The sequence below is a fragment of the Salminus brasiliensis genome, chromosome 20 (assembly GCF_030463535.1).
Source record: "Salminus brasiliensis chromosome 20, fSalBra1.hap2, whole genome shotgun sequence".
Taxonomy (NCBI): Eukaryota; Metazoa; Chordata; class Actinopteri; order Characiformes; family Bryconidae; genus Salminus; species Salminus brasiliensis.
In genome coordinates this window covers 29,047,319-29,075,161 of record NC_132897.1, presented here as the reverse complement: position 1 = coordinate 29,075,161, position 27,843 = coordinate 29,047,319, and the positions used below count along the sequence as shown (strand labels likewise).

Genomic DNA, 27,843 nt, shown 5'->3' with positions numbered 1-27,843 from the left:
AGTGCGTTCCGCCCCACATATCGCGCAACTCAAATAGACAACAAAATTTCGCAAAGCTGTCTATGACAGGCGACTTAGGCGAGAGAATCGCGTTTATATTTCATTAGTTTTGCCAGTATCGAGACAAACGTGAAAGAAAACTTTAAAAACAGAGAAACGCACGCCTGTCTTGTGTGTGTGTGTATATCCTTCCGCTACTTTTTGTGTCTTTTCAGGCTGTTTAGGTCTTTCACAGCAGCGGAGATCCTGTGTGAACTAATATTATACAGTAAAACGAAAAAGGACTGTGACGATTTTATATTGTTACCTGTAGAAAAGAACCTGTAGAATATATGAACAGCCTACGTATTGTCCTTCAACCGGTATTTTTGTTTTAGGAAGGAAAAGACAAGCTAGCTAGCTGGTTTGCCAAGTAGCAGCAGTTGTAAAGGCTCAGTGCGCTAGTCGGCTAACGTTAGCTGTCATTCGTTAGCTTCTCTGTCACACCGGGTTTGAACGCGTGTCGTCCTCTGTTGTTGGTGGTGTGTAGGACACATTTTCCAAACACATAGAAACCCCTTCTCAAATTTGTCGTTTATGGGATAACCATGTCAATGAAGCAGGCCGGTGGTAATCGCAAACCCGGCGGAATCAACAGCGGGGCTGCTGCGGCCTCTGGCGCCGGAGGCTGCGGAGGAACTGCCGGACGACAGAGTTTGGGCAGGTGGGTTCGCGGCAAAGCTGCTCGTACATGCTGATTTTCTTTCTGACAGTTGAAAATAAGTGTACAAGGTGACTTTTCCAAAGGTGTAACAATACTATGGGGTTAAAAGGATGAAAGGATAGATTGCTGTTTGGTGTCGGGGGGAGTGCTGTTAGCTCGCCCCGTTAGGCCGAGTGAGGCAGACACGGGGAGAGTGTTTTTCGTTTCGTTAGGCCAGGTTTAGCGAGATGGGGATTCACGCGTTGGCCCCCACAGAAATGTGCTGCACCCACTGTGGTTGGACAAACCAAATGGTTGTCGCCACCATTTCGCTAAAACGAAACACTTGAAAATGAGCGATTTCGGCCTGTCTAGTAGTAGTGTCACGTCGCCTTTCCTCAGTTGTGTCCTTTACCGGCCGGCTGACTGTCTTATTACATCAGGATGTGTCGGAGCAGAGAGAGTGTTTAGTAGCTAGCTAGCTCTCTGTTACTGTGCAGCTACAGCTTATAGCTGCGTACGTTGCACAGCTTTCCACCTTGCAGCAGGTTCGTCAACCTTGGATTTGAGCTAAGTTTGGTGAAAAGAGTGACAGAGACTGTGTCTGTGAGCCAGTAGCTTTACTTGCAGCATTCCTCCACACTAGTGAACAAAGCTTGATGACAGTAGGAGTAGCTGGCTAAAGGAAAGTTGTCATATTATTGCCCAGTTAATGAACTGCCCTGCTTCTTCATTGCTGCGTTTTTAAACATGGACTTAATCTGTCTCAAAATGTCATCTGTTTTTGAGGAAACTGCTCCACATTTTTTTGTAAACTCATCTCGATACTTGGCAGTAACGAAAGATTAGCTAGCAAATTGTACCATACACCATATTTTTTTACGTTTTATATTATATTGTGATTTACTAAGGCCGTGGTGACGTTTTGACCTAGTAACGTCCAGTAACGTAGGCAATGGCAACCGGCGCTCGTGCACGATAGTCTCACGTGAGAACCGTGCAGCCTCTTCGGCCAACGAGGAAGATAAAACGTTTTTCATGGGCGTTTTGTTTCTGTAACGACTATTCATCTGGCTACAAGACTCTGTTCAAATAAAATGTCATCATGTAAGGGGGTCGGGCTTTTCGCACAGTTTTAAATCGATTGTAGATAACTGGACCGTGGCCGCTGCTGCATCCCTCCACCATTGACTAAAAAGGACCTTCTCGGGCGTGCAGCTGCGCCTGCGCCTGCAACACCCAATCGCTTATGCATGGGATTTATCCTGAATGGGGAAACTGATGGGAGCGACGATTTGGATGATCTGTGTTTGAATACTAGTGTTTCAGAGTTTTTCCTCGTTGTTTTACTTTTATGTTTAGTGAAGGTTTAACAGCACAGGCACTTTCACACCACATATGGCCACATCTAAAATCACTCAAAAACTGGTTGAAATCTTTGGATAATAAACAAGGGTGATTTAAACAAACGTTTACTAGAATGTGGACATGTGGCAATATTCAGATGTAATTCCTGGCTTTTCCGACGTATAGCTATTTTTGTGTGTTGGTGGTCTTAGCACCTTCCCGGCTCATGGTAAAAGTCGTGGTGCTGTATTTTCATGCTCAGTGTGCTATCTAGGCAGCAGTACCGCATGCTTGAAAAACCAGAGACATAATGCCTATGAAGACCAAAAAAACACGATTCCAAGAATTCCAGGATGCCTGTTCTACAAAGAGCCATCATATTATTGATAATAAAATTCACATTCAGAACACACATTTGTTGCAGTTGTTTTATACAAAGTGTTTAGTAGTAGTTCACATATTTTAGGGAAAATAAGAATCCACAACTTAATTTAAAGGCAGCTATGTGTGTATAATTTAATTATGATTCAAGCTTCAGTTGTTGTAAAGCTCAAATAAAATTTTGTCTGGCTATTAATTGAAATAGAAACATCAGTGTAACAATAGTTGCCATTAATGTTTCTGAAACATTTGGAGAGAAAATGTTTGTCTAATGCCATGAGACTCCAGCTTCCACTATTGTGTTTGTAAATAAATAAAGCCTAAACACTGACTGTAACCTGACTTAGGGTCACATAGAGCTGGGCAATATGACAATATTTGATCACATTGTGATCAATTTTGTTGTCATGATACACAGTATGCTTATTATTATTTAGTAAGCATATTGAGGATACTGTTAGTGCTTAAAGAACACTGATCAACTGCAGGTTTCATGACCAACAGTGTAATTAGATGACGTTTAAATAGATTGTGCTGCAGATGTTGCATCTGCAAAAATCTCTACTCAGTACAGGAGAGTATCTTAATAATAGTTTTTCTAAGAATCTGTTGCTCCTGATGTATTTAGTCTATGATTACATGTATTGTGATCAATATTGTACATAATGAAAAATGCCTTTAAATATTGTAATATATTTACCATATCCCCCAGCCTCAGGTCCACACGACAGTATAGGAGGTTTTAACAGCCAGAATGTTTTTAAAACGGTCAAGACTAGAATTCCGTGGTAAAGCCAAAATTCATTTATACTTAAAATATTATGTTCAAGCCTTTTCTTTAATTTCTTACAGGGGACGCAACAGTGCAAAAGTACCCTCCAATGCAGTAAGTCTCTGACATGTTTTGTTGTTGTAGACCTGATCACTGAATAGGCTGTTCAAACGAAATTTATTTTGATCATCGTTGCCTCGGCTGAAACAATGACCCTCTTGTCTTCTGTGTTTTAGGTGGCTTTTAGTGGAGTTTATGCGAACATGCGGATGGTTCATGTCTTGACTTCCGTAGTGGTACGTTCAGAACCTTTTTCTGTGTCAGTTGTAAGATTTTCCATAATGATTGCTTGGTAATTGTATTTCTCTTGCACAGGGAACCAAATGTGAACTTAAAGTAAAAAATGGAATGATCTACGAGGGTGTCTTCAAAACGTACGGTCCAGAGGTACAGAAAGAAATAAATGCATACTGTCTATATTCAGTACTTTCATATGATTTCAGGGTTTGTTCGTTTTTTTTGTATATTTCTTTGTATTTTTGTATTTCTTAAATTTGAGAATTTGAGATCTTTAGAGATCTTAAGAGACCTTTAGAGATAGTTTGAGGTTTTTAGTTTGAGTAGTAATGATTACTGAAGGAGTTTAGCTTCTTTGTAAGGGTCTGTGTGTATTTATTCACAGTGTGATCTCGTCCTGGATGCGGCCCACAGAAAGAGTCCTGAGCCCAGCATGGGTCCTCGTCGCGAGGACATAGTAGAGAGCATTATCTTCAAGTCCTCAGATATTGTGGTGGTGCATTTTAAGGATGTTGACCTCAACTATGCCAAGAAAGGTAAGGCCTATTTTCATCAATTTAGCATTTGTTTGATTGTAATACTTTCCTGACTGCTCTGTTTATCTAATAAAATCAAAAAAAATAATTGTGATGATTGTGATTATGTATATAGCTTTTTACAACTGATGTTGCAAAGCAGCTTTACAAAAATCTGTAAATATGACAAATAATCAACAAAAGATAAAACAAAACCCCCCTGGTGAGCAAGCCAAGATGACAGTAGCTAGGCAAAAACTTCCTTAAAGCTGGGGGGTTGGCCTTTGGAGCAACCAAGACTCACAAGGTGGGTCCATCCTCCTCTGGTCGAAACCACTTATAAATTATTGATTAAAAAGTCATCATATCACCACAAAAGACAATTATTGTTGTTGTTCTCCAGAATTGCAGTGCACTGTATAGAGTAATTTGGGGAAAACATTTAATTGATTGTTAATTGCAAGTGCTTGCAAAAAAAACAACTTTATTTATTTATTTTTGTGTTAAGAACAACAAAATAACCATTTGATCTTAGTAATATAGTATAATAGATAGAGGTAATGGAAATACAAATTAATTTTACTGCAACAGGGAACTAGTTGAAGTAATAATCATGTTTATTTACTGGTGAATAAGGGTAACCAGTTGTTGAACAAAAGCTTAAGCCAAGGAGCAAGTATATTGCTTTCATTTCTAAACAGTCATTTAGATTAGTGTCATTTTTGGGTTCTGATTTATAGTCTGAGACTTATGAGTAATTTCACCTGCTTTACCTAAATTGTGTCAAACTAAAATCATCCAGATAAAGGAAATCTCTGAATTGTAACAGTTTTCTACATCTGCAATAGGACAAAATGATGATGCAGTCTCTATAGGAAACATACTGAAAGAAAATGTCACTGTATTTCTCTGCCTTCCTTATGACAAATATTAAGTATTCAGAGAGTGTCCCCAACATCCAAAAAGTAACTCATCTGCTGGTTGTAGGCTGGGTAATGTAGGCTACTTCCTTCTTGGTACTGATTAAGATGTGGGCACGTTCCAAAACTAGCACAACATGCTAAAAAAAAGTTACATTTTGAATGCTTTGTAAGTTGTCTTGTGTCTGTGATGTTACTCCATGGATGTTTTGACAGTCTACTTTCTGACCTGACAATTGACTTTCTCCAGCTGACCCTTTCTTTACTCTGTCTCTCTCCTCCTTCAATTGGTGTAGTCTCATCAGAACAAGGTAATCTAGCTCATATCTCACATTGGTTTGGAAAGTGTTTGAAATGTTGCAAGTCCTATTGAACTAGTTTCAGTAGACACAGTGGATTCAGTGGATTCAGTTGAATGTCCACGCTGTACTGCAATCTAATTGGAACCATGTAGAGTCAGCCATGAATATTATTTTTTTAGTTATGACATAAAAACATCTAATCCTACTAGAACTGCCAAGATTCCAGGATAATGGGCTGTCTCAAGCTCCAAACCCTTAGACCTTCAAACTTAATATGAAGAAGGTTTGAGTTTGAAAGATGTCTGGAACACATTGCAAAACAGAGTTAGGCCTTGGACTAAATTATGCTAGGACAAGCGTTGGAAATCCTTACCCAATTCTTAATGCACTAAAAAATGTGTTACATTTTGTTTATTATATGCCAGTCCCATTTCACTGTTACATTGCTATTAGTCTTTTTCAGTTCAAAAAAGGCTAATAGCAATGTGACCATTGAAGTTCTTCCCTTAACTTCGAGGGTCATATGATCCCAGACCATGTTTTCTGAAACTACAAAGTTTTGAAACATACCATTAAATTTGAGCTAAACGAATTGAACTGAATTGACAAAAAACTTTGGCATACACTTTTTAGTCAGAGAAATACACCTAGAAATAATTACACGTTTCTTTCTTAAGGCATGCACATGCAGTAAAACTGGACAGGACTCTGAAAATATGTGTGTTTCTGCTTGAATAGAAAGGCCCAATATTGCAAAGCTGCTTTCATGTATTATGCTTTTCTCATCGGTCTTGTATGCATCTGAACTGAATAATAATAACCCACTTAGTCTTGCCATTTTTATTATTTTTTTATTTTTATTTGTCAATACATTTGATTTCTTTTTTTTAATGTGCATGTGGTCCAGATAACTTCACAGACAATGCAGTAGGTACTCGTCTAAATGGAGAACACAAAGAGAAGGATCTGGAGCCTTGGGATGGTGGAGATCAGCATGTCTCCGGCAGCCTGGAGTCTCTCGATAATGACTTGGTAAAGCTCATGATATATATGAGGAACATTTTTATGTCCATTAAATTGTTTAAATGAAAGTTTGTTCAAACAAATGTTTCTTACTTTCTTATCAGTCAAATGGTTGGGATCCTGATGACATGTTCAAATACAATGAGGAAACATATGGTGTAAAGTCTACCTATGACAGTAGCCTTTCCTCTTATACGTAAGTGCCTTCCTTTTCTCCATTTCAAGTTATCACCAATGTGTTTTGAAGGGTTTTTATTTGTGAATGTCTGCGCATTTTGGGTTATGAGAAAATCTGAAATTTGGAATATTTGCTTTGAGAAGTCATTAATGTGGATATTATCTTACATTTTCCAGCATGCACTGTGGATGTTTACTATTTGTGTGTTATTAGTCTAATTGACATAGATAATGATCAGACTACATTTATTAGTCATCGGTGCGGAAATCCAGGTAATTTAAAAGGGTTGGTTACGTTTTGCAACTGTATACACTATAAAAAATATTAAATTGGCTGATGAATGGTTTATTCAGTTGGTTAAAATATGTATAAATGTGAGAAAAGAAAATGACTAATAAAAAAAATTATAAAAGTATACAGTAAACACTATTCTAAAGTTAGCAACGCAAAAGACCATTTATAATTACAGCTGGATATTAAGCGCCACCATTTATAACAGGCAGATGCTTGTAAAAAAAAAAAAAAAATCCCTTTTACTTCCCATTATCCCAGTGTGCCACTGGAGCGAGACAATTCCGAGGAGTTCTTAAAGCGAGAAGCTCGTGCAGCTCAGCTTGCTGAAGAGATCGAGGCCAGTGCTGCCTATAAGGCCCGCGTAGCCCTGGAGAACGATGAGCGTTCAGAGGAAGAGAAATATACAGCTGTAGTGAGAGATTCACACACCCTCAACAGGTGAAGCATCAAGTTACATGCCAACACTGAAAACTAAACACACCATCTCCTTTTTCACACACTGGTATGTGGTAACTGCACTCTGAGTGTAAGCAGGCTATTGAATAACATGTTTAAAAAATTTTCAGACTTCAAGCTTGCATGTGTTTGCTTACAGTACACAAGTGAAATAATTATGTGCCTTCATAAGTTAAAAAAATAAACAAAATTAAAATGAATTAATTAATTATACCACAGTTATAGGCCTGGTATTTATTAGCTTGTCTGACCTTGATGTCGGAGCAATCATATATTTTAGTGTCTTGCTACATTTGCTTTGCCTAACAACACACTTTTACCAGGGTAAACAATGTGATACTCATCTTATTGTTTTGTTCTGAAATCTCTGTCTTTGACAGGGAGAACAAGTACATTCCCCCAGGTCAGAGGAACAGGGAAGCAGGGATCTCATGGGGAACAGGACGGCAAAATTCTCCCAGACTGGTGCAGTGTAGCCCTGGGCCATCTGCACCTAGAGCTGGACCTCATGATTACAGCACACTAGCTGGTGTCGATCAACGTGTGGTCAACGGAGGTAGTTATTATTATTATTTCAGATACTGTGGGTTGTTCACAGAGACACAGAACAAACGATGGGGTCTGTGCCCGTTACTATCTGAACTGTGCCCCTATTTATAAGACACTGCTTGGGGTTCAAATGCTACAACTGTGTTAATGTTTTACAAATATACCAACTGCCTTTACAGTCATGGAGAGAAAAGTTAAGCAGACATTCAGTATTCCTATCTCCTTAGAAAAGCATTGGAACACTTTCTTTAGACCTCCATTAATGTCTCCTCAGACTCTGTTCCTCTTCCTCTGTTATTTTCCTGTTAATCTTCATTTATCTGTTTATACATTTACTGATTGAAGTATTTGCCCCATTTTGTCTATGAAATATTAGCTTAATCTATTCATGGGTTTTTGCTGTTTGTTGGGTTTTGATTTGTTTGGTTTGACAGATTGATCTTTGTACTTGTCACTTTCACTAGGAGCCTCCCTTTCCTTTGCATTTCTGACTTAAAGTTTAACAAAAATCTTTCCCTTATGTTCAGTTTTAACCCAACAAGCCATTTGATTAAGAAAACTGAACCAACCTACCTCTTTTTTTTGTCCCTTTTTTGACTCCCCTTTTTTGACCTTCTTTGCTCTGTCCATTGTCTACATCTGTCATTTCTGTCGTTGTGCTCCCTTTCTCTCATTTTTGTTTTACATTTAATCCCTATCAGGTGCCCACCCTTGGCCCACTCGCTGTCCATCTCCCTCCTCTCGCCCTCACTCACGATACCAGTCAGGCCCCACTTCCCTCCCACCCCGGGCAGCCACGCCTACCCGGCCGCCCTCCAGACCCCCATCCAGGCCTTCTCGGCCTCCTTCTCACCCTTCCGCTCATGGCTCTCCAGCACCCCTCTCAACTGTGCCCAAACGTCTGTCTTTGGAAGGTACTAGAAGAAGCTGGAGTGGGCAGCCATATCTTGGCTGTGACATGGGATGCACTGCTAAAGTTCACTTTTTGTGGAGAAAATTCACACTGACTAATGGGTGTGGGGTTTTGCTGTTTGTGTGTGTGTGTTTGTTCATAACGTCTCACCCTAACTTTTCTGTTCTAAACTTGCCATGCGTTCTCTCACTCACTGTATTTCATGGTGCATGTTTAAAGCAGAATTGTGGAATCTTCCTTTGTGTTTCAGTTTCTCTGATTCTTTCTCTGGCTTTGGTAAAGCAATATTATTGCATGTCTACCTTAAACTACAAGCTTCAAAATCATGTTCATGCTCCAGTGACCTTTAATAGGAAAATCATGTTTCTATCATTCTGGCATGGTACACTGCCAACTTCACTATGTAACTTTAGTAAAGTGGGCTGAACAACGCTCAAGATATAACGCTGTGTATCCCGATTCATATTTGTGTTAAATCCTGTAATATTGCTCATGCTGTTGTCTTACAGGTTGTAGAAGGCATAACCAGGGTTGGGTAATAATGGAACACAGCTTTATGTAAAGATATATAGAAAAACAGTAACTGTACATGTTACAGAGGGGGGAAAAAAGAATCCAGCAAACTAAGGCGCTGTCACCATGATAAGAGGATTGCTGGTTTGAATCCTGGTCGTGCTGGTCTCCCAGCAGCCAAGGCCCAGAGAGCACGCAATTTGCTCTGCTCTATCCAGGGTAGAGGATATGGCGCCCACCCATCGCTTCATTGCGGTGCTGGCTGTCACTGGCTGGTTTGCAGGCCGGTGCGCTGGAGCTGGGTATGTGCCGTTTCTCTCCAGGGCATGTTGGTTGCCCGCCGATGTTGCTTCGGCGCAGATTGAAAAATTAGTGGCTTGACTGTGCACGCATTGGAGGGGACGTGTGCCAGTCTGCCTTCACCGCTGACAGGGGCATTGTGTGCGATGGGGAGGTTACGTATTGGTTGGGTAATTGGATAGTCGGATAAAATTATGTAAATGTATACAATGTATAATTAGATAATTAGATTAGTGCATAATTAGATTAGTAATTTGTACATTTTGAAAATGTCACACCTTACCTGCATTGTGTGCTGTGAAAATGTAAAGAACTTTTAAAAGGGAAACTTCCAGCAGTAAATATTCTGTCAGCTTCAAAAGACTAGACCTCAAAAGAGCAGTGTAGACTGTTCAAGGATCTCATTAGAACCTTTTTTTTTGCAAAAACAAATTAGTAAAAATCCCCTATTCTTTAAATTAAGTATTAATTTGTACTAATGTGACTACAAAAAGCATTTACAAGCTGTGTGTTTTTTTTTGTTTTTGTTTTTTTTTGACCACACATGCTTTAGGCCTCTTTTCTTTTTTAGAATTTTGAAACCGTAGAAGATGGAGAAAAAAAGTCTTCACTAAAGTTTTAATGAAATGTTGTCATATGTATGCCTTTTGGAAATCAAGTTATCTTTTCCACGCTTTTCATAGTATCAAAGTAGTATCATAGCTATTCATATTCAGTCAAAAATGTTGCTGGGGTGCCCAAACCTTTGCATAACATGATTGACTCTTCACTTCAAATGTCATATATCTGAAACATTTGTCCATCCTGCTTCCTTGTATCTGATATATGATGTGTTACTACTGTAAAATTTTGATTTAGATTAAAAAAAATGCACTTTTAATTTATTTAAACATACTTAATACTACCCCACTCGACATTCCTGCAAACAAGTAAATTATTCTGTTTTCTTATCACTTCCCTTTACAGGACCTCCAAGGATGTCTCCTAAGTCACAGCGCACACCAAGGACCCACAGAGTGGCCTCCTGCAGAGGTGGTGGACCTCCTGGAGCAGACTTCATGTCCCAGGGGGCATCTGGGGAGGTTTCGACTCCTCCGCCTGCCCGTAGCAGTCCCTCTGGGGGCACATGGTCCTCAGTGGTCAGTGGAGGTGAGCTGTGGGAGTACCTTACTCCTCACTCCTCAGTATGCCAAGTGCATGTGAATAAGCCAGTGTAAAAGTGTGTAAGATTAGGACAGTTTCCAATGTAGCTGTCTTTTGCAGGCCAAATTATTTATCTTAGAACATATTAAGCTGCTTACTGAACTGATTTACAGAACATAAGAGGACATGTGACGTCATAGTCGTAGCCGGTCAGAACATTGTTTGTGAGATAAAAGAACTTGAGTATTGTTTATACAACAGTTCTGCAAAGTAGAGAAAAAAACATAAAAAAGCCTCTAACATGATTTAAAAAGTTTACCAGTGTCTTTTAACAAAAAGCATGTAAATTCCAAATCTTTTATACAGCTGTGTAATTTGTGCTGGAGGAGCAGTATCTACAGTTAAAGCCAGATTATTATTTTATTATTATCTATGTGCTAAATGCCAGAATAATAAGAGAGGGAATTTTTTAAGGCAGTTGTTATTACTTTCTTCTAGTCTAGTCTAAAGTTTAAATACACTATGGTTGCTATGCCTTTAAACAATTTGGAACAGCCCATATGATAATGTCATGTCTTTGTAAGAGTGGGCTGAAAGGCCATTAATGCCAGATTAATGTTTGCAAATGCACACAGGGACAAAGACCTTAATTTTTGTAGACATGTCCTATGGTCTGATAAATCTAAAATTGAACTGTTTGGCCATAATGACCATCGTTACGTTTGGAGGAAAAAGAGGGAAGCTTGCAATCCTGAGAACACCATCCCAACTGTGAAACACTGGGATGGCAGCATCATGTTGTGGGGTTGGTTTGCTGCAGGATGGACTGGTGCACTTCAAAATAGATGGCATCGTGAGGAAAGAACATTATGTGGAAGCAACATCTCTAGACATCAGCCAGGAGTTAACAAAGTCAATGTTTTGGAGTCGCCATCACAAAGCCCTGATCTCGATCCTATTGAAAATTCAAAAGGCATGTGTGAGCAAGGCGGCCTACAAACATGGCTCAGTTATATCAGCTCTGTCAGGAGGAATGGGCCAAAATTCCTGCCAACTATTGTGAGAAGCTTGTGGAAAGATATGCAGAAAGTTTGACCCAATCATACAGTTTAAGGGCAATGGTACCAAATACTAATGAAATATATTTAATCTTTGACTTTGAAGAAAGTAAGAAAAATTGCTTTAAAAATTCCCACTCTCATTATTCTGGCATTTAACAAATAGAAATAATTGTGGTAATCCTAATTGACCTAACAGGAAAGTGTATTCTGATTTCATGTCAGACAGTGAGGAAAAAAAAGCATATGTCTTTTTATATAGTGTATGTAAACGTCTGGTTTCAACTGTACATGTAGTCTTCTAGCGTCGAGTTACAGTTGGCTTTGGTCATAAATTTTGTTTGTATCTTAAGGAGAAATGAAACCCTGTGGTTTCAGATAACTCCAGCCCAAATTCAAGTAAAAAATGTTTAAAATGTTGATGCATTTGCGAGGGGAAAGGAGCAGGCATTTACAAGACCAAAAAGCAAACAAAGTGTCATTGATCTGTTTCTCTCCCCTTTAGTGTGTGCTAAACACAGTGTGCAACAGCTTGTTGACACTATTATAGTAGTGCTGATAAAATGCATGCAAGCATTGTAATGTATACTACTGTAATAGTGTCAAGCATTGTGCCATGAGCCCCATCCCTAAGAACCGAGGATGCAAGGAAGAAATATAATAATAATAAAAAAATAATAAAATAATAATAATAAAAAAACATTCTGCACAGCAATACTGGTCTGGGTCTGCATGCTTTTTATGACCTTCTGTATGCACAGCAACCGTAGTGACTTTAAAGAAAAAAGCAACTGTACTAAACAAAAGAAAAAATAACTAGAAACACCAGAAGATGCTCACTTATTTTTCTTTTTTGTCTTTCCTCTTAGCACACAGACCACGTTCACCTAGACAGAACAATATGGGAGGAGCACCTCCTGTCCCATCTTCCTTGTCTTCCCCACAAGCTGGAACAGTGCCAGTAGACTCTGTAACTACACCTACTTCAGCAACCTCACCAACTACAGCAAGCCCTGCACCTAACTTGGCATCAACGCCCGTAGCAGAAGGTGAGGACCTCTCTTAACTTACTTAAGGGTTTTGTTTTTCTTTTGTGAAAATGTCTTCTGCCATGTTTTCCAAAACTGTTCTCTTCACATCAATATAGCAAAAGAGTCCAGAATACAAGAGACAAGGCAAAATTCTCCTTCTGCTAACAAGGAGAATGTGAAGCCTATGGAATCTTCCTTAGGCCTCAGTAGGCCAGCTGGTAAAGGTGTGTACTTTTTTTTTTTTTTTTTTTTTTTACATGTAGGTCTTTTAATCATTAGAGCTTTGTAATGCGTATGCACAATAGTAAAAGCTTAACATCAGTCAATTCTGTGATGTCACAATAAAATGTGACAATGAAATGTGGTCACCATTGAAATTCTATGATTTTCAGTACCAATTTAAATACCATGACAAAAAAAAACAAATAAATAAATGTAATTCAACACATTTGAAAATACTAAACATTTTGTTTTTGTTCACAGAAAAAAAATGGGATGAAGCCTTTGGGTAATAAAATGTGCTCAAGTAATAAAAAAGACAACTGGGGGAAAAACTAACAAAAAAACAGTATTGTGCCAAAAAATCCAAAACAGATCAATTTAGTTATCAACTAACTTGGCACAGAATTTCTATTGCAGTGCCCAGTTTCTTGAAATATGCAAAAATCTATTATTAATTATGCAAATGGCTCCTGTGTAATAAATAACTAGACAAAACATTCATATAACAAAAAAACATGGCATGTAGCTTTCAAGTATTTAAAACAGACAGTGTTATGGAACTCACTTATCGCTAATCTGGTACTGCATGTCATTAGTAGTACCCAGCCTGGATGTTAAAAACTAACAGGTGAACTAGTTGATTAGAACAAGAACACTGACCTGGTTCCTAATGTAAATATCAGCAGTTGCTGCACACACATCTTGCTAATAGTATATGTTAATGTTATGAGTAGTCACAAACAATAACGAAATCTTTTCAGGTTATTAACATTTGACAAAACTCACTCAACTTGTTCTATATACAAATCCAGATGCCTATCTTTGAGGTGTTTCCTTGTTTCGTTCCAAAAGCTCTGACACTGTTTGAATAATGATGATGGAACAACAACACAAAAAACAATTGAAATATTCTAATAGTTAAATCTAGAGCAAAAACATAGGTAATACATAAATAAATAAAAGAGTTAAAACATGACAAGAAATTGTAGTTAAGCTGTAACTATAAAGAATAATTAGTAAAAATAAAATAATGGTAAAAGAAAGTTAAATAAACTACAGTTAAATTAACTGTTAGTTACTCAAAATAATATAGAATGCTAACTAAAAAAAAAAAAAAAACATGTGGTAGGCTGTGTAGAGGTGGCTAAAAACTAAGAGTTTAAAATGGTTGAGTGACACCAGCGAGCTGAGCTCTAGAGTTTCTTGTAGCAAATTCCAGCTAGTTAGCTAGTGCAGTGTAGCTAAATGCAGATTTTTCCAGTTCAATAAAAACTGATCCATACAGTGGTATGAAAAGGTTTGGTCACCACTGATAATTTTTATGATTTTCTTTTATAAATCATTGGTTGTTCGGATCAGCAATTTCAATTAAATATATCATATAGCAGACGAAAACTATGATATTTGAGAAGTGAAATGAAGTCTTGGAATGCTGTGTTCTTTTTCCGCCATGCATAACGGCCCTTCTTATGTCCAAATAACTCAATTTTAGTTTCATCGGTCCACAGCACCTTATTCCAAAATGAAGCTGGCTTGTCCAAATGTGCTTTAGCATACTTCAAGCGACTCTGTTTGTGGCGTGTGCACAGAAAAGGTTTCTTCTGCATTATTCTCCCATACAGCCTCTCCTTGTGCAAAGTGTGATGAATAGTTGAACGATGCACAGTGACACCATCTGCAGCAAGATGATGTTGTAGGTCTTTGGAGCTGGTCTGTGGGTTGACTGACTGTTCTCACCATCCTTCGCCTCTGCCTATCTGAGATTTTTCTTAACTAGAACTGTGCCTGTGGTCTTCCATTTCCTCAATATGTTTCTCACAGTTGAAACATTGACATCTGAAATCTCTGAGATAGCTTTTTGTATCCTGTTGAACAATCTTTTCAGGTCATTTGTGAGTTGTTTTGATGCTTCCATGTTGCCACTCTTCAGAGAAGATGCAAAGAGGAGGAAAATCTTGCAATTGGCCACCTCCTCCGCCAACCTCCTTTTCATAATTGGATTCAGCTGTATATGTAGGTCAAGGGTCAGTGAGCTTACAAAACTAATTTTGTGTTCTAGTAATTAGTGCTAAAGGTATTCAAATCAATAAAACGACAAGGGCGCCCAAATTTATGCACCTGCTAATTTTGTTTAAATAATTAGTGCACACTTTCTGTAAATCCTATAAACTTTATTTCACTTCTCAAATATCACTCTGTTTGTCTGCTATATGATATATTTAACTGAAATTACTGATCCGAAGGAAAATCATCAAATTTATTAGGGGTGCCCAAACCTTTTATACCACTGTAGTTTGTAATTTTCAATGAGCATTAATGTGATATACGGTGGTGCATGGCCAGTAGGTGCTTTAAGGATAAAAATATGCCAGTGTGTTTAGCCAATCTTTTCATACAATACAGTGATATGTGCTGGAGGGGTTTACCAGTAATGAACCGCAAAGCAAAGTGATTTACAGATCCTAAAGGTTTAAATGTAGTTGCTGATGCAGGTCTGTATGTCACATCATAATTTAAAACAATCCTTTCTTCTTTTTTGTATTGGGAAACACATTTTGTTTCAGTACAGGAAACCGAGTTTTTGCTTCATTTTGTCTGTAAGCTTAACGTGATGCTTAGAAGTGCATTTGTCATATAGCCATATGCCAAGGTACTTAAACTCTATCGACATCAGAGAAAATAACATCAATTTAGTTCTCTCAACATTTAAAACTAGTTTATGTTTGTAAAATGCAGATTGTAAGGCATTAAAAGAGCACTGGAGTTATAGTCAACTATGGAGGTGACAACATCATTAATATAAATATTAAATAATATTGGCCCGAGAGGGATACCTTTAGGTATTGGAAGTAGGTCTGATTTACTTTGACCCAGGGCTACACACTGCTGTTCATCCAAGAGGTAATGGCTGATCCAGTCCATAGCATTTTGGTCAAAGCCGATGTTTTGTTGGCTCTTTTTAAAGGGAATGGTCAGCTGTTTCAAAGTGATCAATGAAGATTGCTGGACAGTGTTTCGTTCTATCTGTGGCAGAGATCATCTAGAATGAGTGCAGTGGCAGAAAATGTGCTATGCTTTTCTCTAAAACCAGGACTAACAGGACTGAACATTAAACTTGTCAACACGTCATGATATGGTTGTTTTCTAATGGTCTTCTTGAATTCCTGTTTATAGGACCTCCTAGCATGGCTCCTGACCACAGAAAACAGCTAGACAATTTAAAAAAATTTAGTGTAGACTTTAGGGTAAGTCTGTTTATGAACTTTTAAATTTGTCATGTTTTTATTCTAATTATCTATGAAACATTGGTATGTAAACCATGCATCTTCTCCTCAGTTGCAGTCCAGCTCGAATCCAGACCCGGTCTTTGAGACTACGGTGACCAAGCCTCCCCGGGACGCTGGAGAGAAACCAAAGGAGCCTGCCACTGACAAGAGCACATCAGACATAGCAGTACCCAAGATTTGCTCAGAATCATCTATCTGTGATGAGGTGCCAGTTACTGTGGTTGCCACAGCTGCTGGGAGTAAGCCTAGCACCCCATCTCCATCTCCCTCTTCAGCTCATGGCGCAGTGTCTGAGCAAAAACGAGGGCCGGACATGACCTCTCAGGGTGTCCAGACTTCTTTGCCTACTGTCACTTCTGCGAAATTAGACAAGGATGACAAAGAAGAAAAGAAAGACCCAGTACCAGAGTAAGTAATGGAAATTTCTGCCTGTGTGCTTTTAGGGGCGAATGGCTTAATGTTGACCTATTCAATTTTGTTTATTTCTCCCCAAATTGAATTTCTTCTTTGTCTTGATTCATTTATTCATTTGTTCATTTATTTATTTACTATTCTATTTGAAGAAAGTGTATATATCACATTCAGTAACAGCAAGAGAACATCAGGTCATAAATGACAACAGCAGGGTCTCGCAGATAAACAGATGGGTTGGGGTTACAGTAATGTACACAGAAGCAGGAGTTCTACAAAAAGTAGTGCTAATAACAACAACAAATGGCTCAAAATGTAAATTTGTAGTAGTCTCCTACAGATCTCCAAAATCCACACACTTTATGTGAAATCTGTTTTTGTGTTTTAGTTTAGTGATTCTGTTGTGATTGTGTTTTTGCATCACTGAAATATAGTCCCTTGCTTTAGCTGAATTGTTTGGCAAGACAAAAGCCTCCTTAATCACTAGGAACCAGACCTGAAACGTAGCATGCTACCAATATCTAATTCAGTAATTATTTTGTGAGGAAGAGGAGAAGCCTGGAGGGAAACCGTATGGAACATTTGACAGTGTTTGAGAAGCTGGGATGTTTTGATGAAATGTTTTTTTGTTTGTTTGATGGTTTGTTTGTTTGTTTGTTAAAACACAGGAGTGTTAAAAAATCAACCCTCAATCCAAATGCCAAGGAGTTCAACCCCAGGCCATTTTGCTCCCCAGTGAGTATATTAAATATAATGTCTAGTGTAATTGAAAGTGAAGTTTTAGCTAAACGCCACCATTAGAAATTTGCACTTAATCTTTTGTAACCTGCTGAGGACCTTAATAAAAATACCTCTGAAATGATTCAACTGTTCAATGATTACGTTGATAATATAATATAAATTTAAGTCCAGCTGTTGTAGTGTGTAGTCAAATTTTGGTCTTTTTTTTTTTTTTTTGGATACTACATTTTAACCCCCTATGGATTAGTGAAGTTGATTCCTAACAGTGTTAAGGTTCCGAGTATGATTGGAACAAGGATAGTTTACGTCCAGGGTAAGGGTTAGATGTAGGGGTTGCATTGAGGTTAATTGTAGGAGAAATTGTTGTGAATGTAATATATGTACATTAAATGGTAGAAGTTAAATGTAAGTTATTGGTAAGTTGTTGGTGTAAACCATACTTCAGTACATACTTCAAATTTTGCTTTTTCACATTTGCTTTTTGCTGTTAACATTGACACTTAAAACATAGTTATTTACATTGATTTTAGATAAAAATCTTTCTTAAAATAGATGTTAAAAATCTTGTTTTGTCATAAAAGTCAGCAGTCCTGGGCTGTCTATCAGATAATAATAATAAAAAAAAAAAAACACCAAAGTGTCATGTAAATTTTTTTTATTTATTTATTTTTTTTTATTCTTAATCAGCCCAAACCAGCTACAACCCCCACTTTGCCACGGCCACAAGGTCAGCCAAGCCCTTCCATCGTTGTGCAGCAGCCGCCTGCTGTGTATGGCCAGCATGTGTGCTTCCCACAGATGTACCCATTGACTCCAGTCAGTCCTGGAGTGCAGGTGAGCAATTTCAATAATTATACCTTTATGGACTCATTATGCTTTGTGTTCTGTCTTTTCTTTACATTACTTGTATGTGTGCTAATCTTCTCAGTTACAATTTATATAGTTATATTTCTTGCAAGCTAATGCCATTTATTTATTTAGCATATCGCACTGTGTCTGGACTTCCATTGCACTGTATATAACATTTGTCAGTTGTTCACTATCGCTGTCATTTGTGGCCATACCATTTTTGAATCTTCCATGTGTCTTTAATGCCTCATGCAACTTGCTTATTCATTGCAAAGCTGAAATGACCTGCATGTACATCCAGTGCATGACAAAAACTTATATTAGTGAAGATTAGATCAGTAATAGACTTTCATTTGAAAGCTATGTAAACAGCACGTTAACTGCATGTAATCGGGTGGTGCGAAATAAATTTTTTGCTTTTTGCCTTGATGAAATATGTAAAGTGAGTCAATGATGAGTGACTCATTTGTTTTAATACTAGTGTTGAAATACATATTTGGAATAGATGGCAGAGCAGTTTGTTGCCCTTTCGTTATCGTGCACTAGTTGATGAGATTGAATAATGTTTCTTTGAAGAGCAAGTGTGTTAATTCATGGCTTTCATCCTATGTATTGTTTCCTCTGCAGGGCAAGCCTAGTGATGCAGCCATAGTTTCGGGTTTTTTAGCATTAGACACGGCAACATACAATGATCAAACTAAAGACTGGTTCTTTTTTCTTTTCTTTCCTCTCTCTCCATTAGAAAAGCATTATCTGGAAGGTTTGTGCAATTCTAAACTTTCTTCTTTTTTCCCTGTTGATCATGTAAGAGTTCTCTGCCTGCTTAAGTGCCCAGCGGATGTTGGGTTGCCTTTTTTTCTGTAGTCAATGTAATGGCATTTATATTGTTTTATTCCCCTTTACTTATTGACATGTCTAATAAATGACTAATATTTGTTTGGCTTCTGAAGCTTAAGTCATCATCTTAGATTTAAATTTTTTAATGGACTTTCTTTTTTCCTTTTTGTTTCATAAAGAAACTGCTATTTCCTTTCCTTTTTTTGTTTTATCCATTCAAGTTTTGAAATACACAAATTGTGTTCTAGGGTTGTGAACACTTTACATTAATAACAGTCTTATCCAAAGGTTTGACCACTGTTGAATCGAGATTTTGTTGATTTTTTTAAAATAGGTTAACAAATACTTTTACAGGAAATACACCAAACATGTTTTTTTGCACAATGTTATTTTTTTCCTTTAACATTGGCAACCCATGTAAACATAACATTTCATGTCATTACTTTTGCAAATGCCACCTTTTGGGGGAGGGCAGCAGCATATTTTAAAAACTGACCTAGTATAGTAATCTCTATTCACAATTTGTTGCACTCCATTCAGTTAAACAGAAATGATGATGTTCTTTAAAGCACTTGTGATATTTACAACATGCTTGGAAAAAAATATAGTGTATTATAATCATGAACATGATTATCGTGATGCAATAAAATATTAATTCACAATTCAATTCACAATTTGACAATATCCCAAACCACGTGTTCAACATGAAAACTCTAGTCATGGTATTAACAACTATTATATATTATTATATATTATTATATTATATATATATATAATTTTCTTTTTTTTCTTTTTTTTTCTTTTTTTTTAAAGCTCATTTACGTTCTAGTAGCAGCTGCTTGTAGTGCAAACATTGAGTACTTACCTGTACTCAAAAGGATAAACTGACAGAATGTCTGCAACCTGGTAGCAACATGTGAAGACCATGTTACATTTTTTGATTAATCATTCAATTATCATGGGCAAGAGTGTGTTGGTGACCATTTCATGCTTTATACAGCATTCTTTAAATCTGGCACTTTTGCACATTTTTGGTTTTCTTTCAGTAATTGCCACCATGTAGACAGCATACCCTTTAGGAGTTTGAGATTGTGCTTCGGTACTTCTTGCACCTTACAGTGGACCCTAAAAAGACAGATAAAACCAATGATCACATAAAACTGGACACTGTTCAGTTCAGACATTATTCTACTAGACAACAGGAGCTTTAAAATATTTAAGGAGAATTAATTTGAGGATGAATGGAGTCAATCACACAGCCCTGTAGGCACTGTACAAAAGGGTAGGTTGAATTTAGAGTTGTTTTAACTTGTGTTACTCATCCCTCAGTCTCCTGCAATGTACCACGTTCCAGTTCCTCATATGACTGTGAGCCAGTCCAAGCCCTACAGACCAGGTAAAGGTGAGAGTGCTGCAGCTGTTTTAAGCATGGTGCCATTATAAAGGCGCTTGCATATTACTACTTTGTTCTTGAGTTGTTGAAGATGGAAAATATGTCTGTACATATAGTGAAGAAAGTAATTATCTGATCCCTCACTGATTTTGTTAGCTTGCCCACCGACAAAGAAATGGACAATATTTCATTTTAATGGTAGGTTTATTTAAATCCAGAAAATCTATATAAAAGACAAACTGATTTGCATTTCATTGAGTAAAATAAGGATTTAATCTCCTACCAACCATCAAGAGTTCTGGCTCCCACAGACCAGTTAGATACTCCTAATTTATTTCCAAGAAGCTGGGTGAGAAGGAGATAACTGTTGGTGCAGTTGTTTGAAAATGAAAGAAACACAAAATGACAATCAATCTACCTCGGTCTGGGGCTCCATTCAAGATCTTGCCTCATGGGGTATCAATGATCTGAGAAAGGTGAGAGTTCAGCCTACACTGGCCTACAAGAAACGTCTGACCTTTGTGCTTGCCAACAAGGGTTTTGCAAAGTCTTGTTTTTCTAGGGGATCAAACACTCAATGAAATGTGAATCAGTTTGTCTTTTATATAAGGTGATTTTCTGGATTATCTGGATCAAATAATTATGTCCTCCACTGTAATTGCAGACAATAGTAATCCGGTAGAATCCTTTTAAATAAAATACAGATGTGTTTTTAAAAATCACCTTCTTTCAATGCTTTCTTCCAGTACCCAACATGCCACAGCAAAGACCTGACCAGCACCATCAACCAGGCGCCTCTGCAATGATGCACCCTGCTACAGCCGCAGGCCCTCACATTGTGGCCCCAAACCCTGCTTATTCCACCCAGTACTTCACCTGTAGCCCCCAGCAGTTCACAAGCCAGCCGCTTGTGCAACAGATGCCCCACTACCAGTCCCAGGTATGGACACACAGTGTACAATGGCCTAAAATAGACACAGATGGCCAACAGTTCAAGCAATGGAGAAATATATAAAATGTACACAAATGTCCTTGTTGTCCAAATATAGCTGATTACAAAAAGCATATTTGCTGTTCAGTTTTTAGCTTTGCACTGAAGACACAAGATTAATTATTTATAATTAACTAAATTATAACTGATAACTGATTATTTATTCTTGTGTTACTTTCAATAAAAAAGTTAAATTATCTGTCTTATTAACCTATATATTTAATGTTATGCATTGTTTCATAAAATTAATAAAAAATGACCATTCCTCTTTTTTTTTACAGTGTTTTTTCCAACATGAAACTTCTAATTTAAAAAATCAATAAGCACATAGCAACATACATTCTGCATTGTTTCTGAAACAAACAAGGAACGACATACAAATCTTACAACTCAAGTTCAGGTACACTCACTGAGCACTGTATTTGAAAGAGCCTCCTTTTGCTCTCACAACAACCTCAGTTCATCTTGGCATTGATTCCACAAGATGTTAAAAACATTCCTATAAGATTTTGGTCCACATTGGCATAATGGCATCCCACAATTTTTGCTGAAATTAGCAGTTATAGAAATACTCAAACCAGTATGTCTGGCACCTACAATCATGTACTGCTCAAAAACATCATCCTTTTTCTTTCCCATTTCTATGGTTGTGATGTGAACATGACCTATAACTTCTGGCACATATCTGCATGATTTTATGCATTTTACTGCTGTAATACAATTATATAACATGATACTTGCATGATGGTGTAGGCGCGCAGGTCTTCCTAATAATTTGCTCAGTGAGTGTATAATGAAGTACTATTAATGAGGTGGGTCAGTTCCTCACAAACTTTGCATTTCTATTCAAATGATTTTTTTCTACTGAAAAACAATGTGAATTCAGTAGTTTCTAGAATAGACTTTTATCATGTTATGTCATTAATCTGATATATCCAAGCTTAAAGGATGTTTACCACATGTGAAAAATCAATAGTCACACACAATAATTACATATCATTTCTTAAACATCTGCTTTTAAAGAAATCCTCACCCTGGAAAGTGACTCAGTGTGCACAATCACACAAGCAAACACAAGTATTAACACTATTGAATTTTGATTACAACTTGATTACAACTTACCATTCATTTTCTGCTGTGGGTGCAATGTTGGCTCCAGATGCTCACCATGACAGACATGATGTCGTGTCAGGTGAGCTCTGTTTTAAACATTCTTGCAGGGAACTTGCATTTCATACAATAGACTGGGCATTGCAGTAATTCACTGCAATTATATGATATAAAAAATTAAATCTGTTATTTTATGAGTTGTTTTAAGTTGAGGTTTGTCTGTTTTTCTGTTCAGGCCCAGCATGTTTTTAGTCCAGTTATGCAAGGCAGTGCAAGGATGATTACCCAACCCACCCATGGTCAGCCCAGCTTGGTCTCTTCTTCTACCACCCAGTATGGTGAGCAGACGCACACTATGTATGGTAAGAATCCTGTTGTACATTCCCTTGTTCTGGTGTTGAAGTTGCCCAGTTTTGTTATGACCTGCTGCAAATGTGATGCATAGCCACACACCAGCAGTTCTGGCATTCCTCATGGGCACATGGGCAGTGCCCTACAGTGACGCATGGTGGTGGCTTGGTGATGCTCTGAAGCTGCTTTGCTTACTTTGGCACAGGAAATCTGCAGGGAGGGCAAGATGTATTTAATAAAGCCCTGGAGGGTCCTTGGGGATTGAGCGTGCGTGCTAGCCTACTACCATTTCTGTAACAATATTACAGTATGTAAGAAACATGGACTGTAGGATGAATTTTAAACAGTATCCAAATGAATCGTTCTACTGCCCAGCCGTAATGCTCACAAAAATTGATTTGCATATATATTGTTGAATCATACTTGGTTTGCTTGTGTTTTTGACTTTGTTTAAATGCACTGTCTACTGATGATGGTGCACCAAACTTCTTTCCGCTTGAATTTGTTTTTCTTCATGTTCAGACTATACAGCGGAAAGAAGTTTTGGTGCATGGAAGGTTTCTGCATGGTTCTGCAAAGTTTAGCAGTTAAGATTATGATTATATACCCCATCATTGTGTGCGATCAGTATTTCTGCTATGTGCATGTAAACCTGTGAAGATGCAACACTGCCCTACCTTCTTTGTTTATTACAAGAGTGAAAAGGGCCTGCTGTGCTGGAAATGCTAAATAAGTTTGTCTCTGGACGATGAAGCCACAGACAATACGTCAAACGTTGCATTACATAGCTGATACATTTGATGCCCTAAGTGAACTCTTGCTTCTTTTTCACTTTTCAGTTTCTGCCCCCATCCCCCAGCAGTACCCACACCCCAGCGCCACTCTCCATCCTCACCCCCAGCACCCTCAGCCTTCGGCCACACCCACAGGACAAGCACCACAGGGGACGCAGCATGGTGGAAGTCACCCCGCTCCAAGCCCTGTTCAGCACTCTCAGCATCAGGCAGCAGCAGCTGCTGCTGCGGCCCAAGCCCTTCACCTAGGGAACCCGTCTCAGCAGCAGATGTACTCTGCTCTGGCTCCCACCCCACCTTCAATGACCCCTGGCCCAAACCCCCAGTCCCCACAGGCCAGCTTTCCGTCAGCCCAGCAGGCTGTTTACATTCACCCTTCACAGGTCCAGCATGGATACAACCCTAATCATATGGCTCATGTGCAACAGGTGATGTTCTTTGATTATGTTGATTTTATGGAGAGGTTTATGTCAAAAAATGACATGATATATATGACAATCACTTAAAAAATGTAAAAGTAAAATGTTTTGTAAAATGTAAATGAGTTTTCTATCTGCGAAATGCCTGTATTTGCAGTTACTTTTAGTCAATTAAATCACTGAATATTTAATCAATCAAATACAAAAATAACAATATACAATGAATTTAGATTATTCACAGATGATGACACTTTCAAGTCTCAAGTCTCCCTTTTGCAAACTTTCTTCAATTTCACATGCTACAATTTTTATTTATTTATTTATTTATTTATTTATTTTTCCCCCCCTTTGAAGGCACACATGCAGTCAGGAATGGTGCCTACCCACCATGGCACTCCTTCACACCCTCCTGTAATGCTGATGGCCACTCAGCCACCTGCTGGACACCAGCCCCCCTTGCCCCAGGGCTCCTTAAATCCTATCCCTGTCTCCTCAACCACACACTTCTCGTACATGGCACACCCCCCAGGTATGGCTTTAGCATTCTTGCTACTAAATTAGGTCAACCTATTGAAAAGTAGCACAAAAAGTAAGGAAATATTTTCTTTGGTTTATTATTTCTTTGTTGTAATAATACTTATTGACAATAAATCTTATGCTGTTGGAAAGCCTGTTAATTTTAGGGAATTTAGGGGTGACTAGGCCTGTCACAATAATTATGTTATCAACTTATCGTGCAATATATGGACGTTACCTTAGTCGCGCTGTTCTGTTCTGTCGGAGGCGAGGATGAGTTTGTGCGCAGACGGCAACATTTATCATGTAGGACGAGAGGGCAGAGTGTGCATTGACCAATACATCAATACACACAGAGCGTACTGATGTCCCTATCCCCTCCCCAATTGAAACACGTGTTGCTGATATGATCTGTAACGTAAAAAGAGCAACCCGTCCTGAACTGTAAGTTCTGTAAGTTAACGCCAGGCGACGGTGTGTTATGCCAAGATAATAGCTGTTTTCCCCCCAAACACTGCAAGAGTAAATCCAAATGGATTTGGTTTTAAAGTCACATTCCACAACTCTGTTGTGGAAACATTTTGGTTTTAAGCAGAGCCCTTTTAAAAAAACATGAATAAGCCGGTATGTTGATTTTGTTTAAAATCATTTACAATGTTTAAACATTTTTATATTACAATTCCAATATCTGAATACTCTTAATTATAGAAAGTTCATAGCTCTTTAAAAGGATGTAACTGCACTGTAATGCTTTATGTTATCATTATATCAGTGGCATAAAATTATCTTAATATGACTGTAATATTGTTGATCACTTCTGATCACTGGGACAGTAATATCGTCGCAAAAAATATTATCGTGACAGGCCTAGGGGAGACGGGCATGGGTGATAAACTATTAACAGTGTATATAAAAGCAAAGGCTTTAACGTTGAACAACTGTTGCTTTGCTATGCTAAGTCGCAATGTTTGCCTTTAATCATTAAATGAAGAGGGAGAAGTCATATTTAGACTTGTAACAGCACAAACAAACATGAAAAAAGAATTAGCTAGCCAGATATTTTTGGTTTTATAATTACAGCAAGCTGGAGGAAATGGCACAGAACAGGTTGTTTTTATTATTATTAAAATCAGATATAAGATCAAGAATATTTACAGAATTGCCTTAATTCAGTGGCTCATTATTTTTCCATGTGTAAATATATATTTTCTATTCTTTGTTCAGTACAACCTCACCATCAGCAGCAGCTGTAGAAGTGGAGGACTGGCTAATGATTGCAGGCTTCAAGGACACCTGCTCCTCTTCTGGCCCTGCCCATGACCTACTGGCCAACCCATCCTTTTCCTTCTCCTTCTCTAAATGTCCAGTGAAATGGCCACTAAATCTTCAATCATGCTGCACTTCCGCTATTCTCCACCAGTAATTAATGCTAACAAGAAAATTTGCAGTGAATGGATGTGGGTTTTTTTAACAAGCGTTTTAACAGGAGAGGGACTGTTTTCATGTTAACAGCAACGCTACAAGTGAAAATCTGAAAGAAACTGGAACTTGCATTTTGTCTGCACCTTCTAAGTTAACAAAAAGAAATCTTCCAATTTATTGACAGTATTAACATTACTGTTAAATGCTGCTGCTACTGCTGTGTTCAAGAACTTGGGGTAAAAGATGCAAACAAAACAAATATATATTCTAACCAAACTAAAAACAGGAACTTCCAAAATATTTGGCAAAAAAATTAATTATTTATTAAACTAATCAGAGGATAAGCCCCATTACACTTGACCGTTATACAACTGTTAAGTTAAAAGAACTTTTACTTTGTAGATAATATAAATGAATAAAAAAAATAAAAAACATTAAAAAAAGTTTTAAAAACTGTAAACGTCTGTATTGCTTTTTCTTTATTTTATCCCATTCTGTTATTACTCTTGAGTAATAATTATACTCATCACCTGTGTTTTCTCCGATGTCTGTAATCCCCAAGATTTTGTTAGAGTAAATTACTAAGGTCAGATGTGCTGGGAGCAAGGAAAGCACTAAAATGTATTGAGGATTGAGGACCACTGTTCAGTGTGAGCACTGGAAAAGTGAAGTATCTGAAGTGTGTTTGACTCCCTCTAGTGGCTCACAAAAATGGAAGTAAATAGTCCACAAACTATTAATTTCATGTTATACATGAAATAAATGTATTTACCAGATGTCTTGTCAAGTCTACAAATGTCTCCTAATGCTAATACAGCTCTCAATATATTTCTTCGTGATGAAATACTTTTCATTTTTATAGGAGCAAGAAGTGAACGAGCAAACTCTAAAAGAGTTGTAAGGTGCCCATTTAGAAGAATTCTACTGTCTACATCTCTGTATAGCAGGCCCACCCACTGTTACTCTCAAAGTAGGCAGTAGTGAATCTGAATCCTGGTATTAAACAGGCACTCTATCTAGGTTGTGCGTCCCTCTGTTATTATAAAAAGCATTCCCTTTTTGCAGCTGCTTCTCCACATCCTGTACATGCTTTAACTTTCCAGCTTTACGGCAGCTGCAGTAGTGGATTGTTAGAGCACGGATTCTCTCTTTCATGTTCTCCCACCAAGCAGCCAGGCAAGCAAAGCCAGGATGCGAAGTGATCTCTAAAGAGAGTCTGATACTCTCTTTCCTCCAAAATCTCTTGTTCAGCTTCTAATGTCCTCTACCAAAGGAAGGAGCATTGATTGAAGCCGAGGCCTCCAACATCAGATGGTCGAAGTACCAATGTGGAGACAAGGAGGCCTTCTTAAAATTAGAGGAGGGTGACGCTAGGATATTATCCGGACGGCTGTATGCCCCACGACTATTATGCCTATTAAGGTTATAAAGGTTTTTTTGAAGGTTGGCGAGGTGGCTGTCAGAACTAGAAAAACAGCTGTCATTTTAGCCATGTTTCGTAGCCCTCTGACGTTCATAGTTAAAATAGTAAAATCTGTCATAATTGAGAAAGAAAAATTTTTTTGGGGGTAATACCTTTTGTCTGTAGACAACTTGAGACTTGGCAGTGATGCTCCTCAAAGGAAATGCATCTGGAAAAACATGTCTTGCACATGATCGTACTGAATACTGATTTTTAGCTTTGGGGAGAGGGCCAATGCAATCTAACAAAAGATGCTCAAAAGGTTCACCCACTGTGTGTATAGGACACAACGGTGCTGGGGGAATACCTTGATTAGGTTTCCCAGCAACCTGACACATGACATGAGTTGCAATACTTCCCATCA

At 38.0% G+C, this 27,843-nt stretch overlaps 1 protein-coding gene across 11 annotated transcripts; it reads left to right on the top strand.

Annotated features, from left to right (window-relative positions):
• Positions 1 to 14: 14 nt before the first annotated feature.
• On the top strand, positions 15 to 26,798 carry atxn2 (ataxin 2). Of its 11 annotated transcripts, none has more exons than XM_072664436.1 (27): positions 15 to 703; positions 3,263 to 3,296; positions 3,419 to 3,478; positions 3,558 to 3,629; positions 3,865 to 4,015; positions 5,211 to 5,225; positions 6,124 to 6,248; positions 6,344 to 6,435; positions 6,970 to 7,149; positions 7,548 to 7,723; positions 8,418 to 8,630; positions 10,409 to 10,591; positions 12,513 to 12,692; positions 12,791 to 12,898; positions 16,071 to 16,141; positions 16,233 to 16,591; positions 17,263 to 17,329; positions 18,023 to 18,169; positions 18,927 to 18,944; positions 20,351 to 20,417; positions 21,161 to 21,354; positions 22,565 to 22,597; positions 22,751 to 22,877; positions 23,706 to 24,088; positions 24,434 to 24,608; positions 25,676 to 25,702; positions 25,820 to 26,798. In XM_072664436.1, exons 1-27 carry the CDS (start codon positions 588 to 590, stop codon positions 25,846 to 25,848), a joined length of 3,402 nt encoding a protein of 1,133 aa, XP_072520537.1. In that variant the 5' UTR covers positions 15 to 587; the 3' UTR covers positions 25,849 to 26,798. The 11 variants fall into 11 exon arrangements, with proteins under 11 accessions (XP_072520537.1, XP_072520536.1, XP_072520539.1 ...); XM_072664435.1 differs by having other exon boundaries at positions 16 to 703; positions 20,351 to 20,423; positions 25,820 to 26,797; XM_072664438.1 differs by lacking the exon at positions 18,927 to 18,944 and having other exon boundaries at positions 16 to 703; positions 25,820 to 26,797.
• The last annotated feature ends 1,045 nt before the right edge of the window (positions 26,799 to 27,843 follow it).

Coding starts and splice junctions, on each gene's coding strand:
- atxn2 (XM_072664435.1), top strand. CDS start 588: ATGTCAATGAAGCAGGCCGGTGGTAATCGCAAACCCGGCGGAATCAAC. Junction 12,899..16,070: donor CAGTAGGCCAGCTGGTAAAG/GTGTGTACTTTT, acceptor TCCTGTTTATAG/GACCTCCTAGCATGGCTCCT. Junction 25,703..25,819: donor GAGGAAATGGCACAGAACAG/GTTGTTTTTATT, acceptor TTCTTTGTTCAG/TACAACCTCACCATCAGCAG.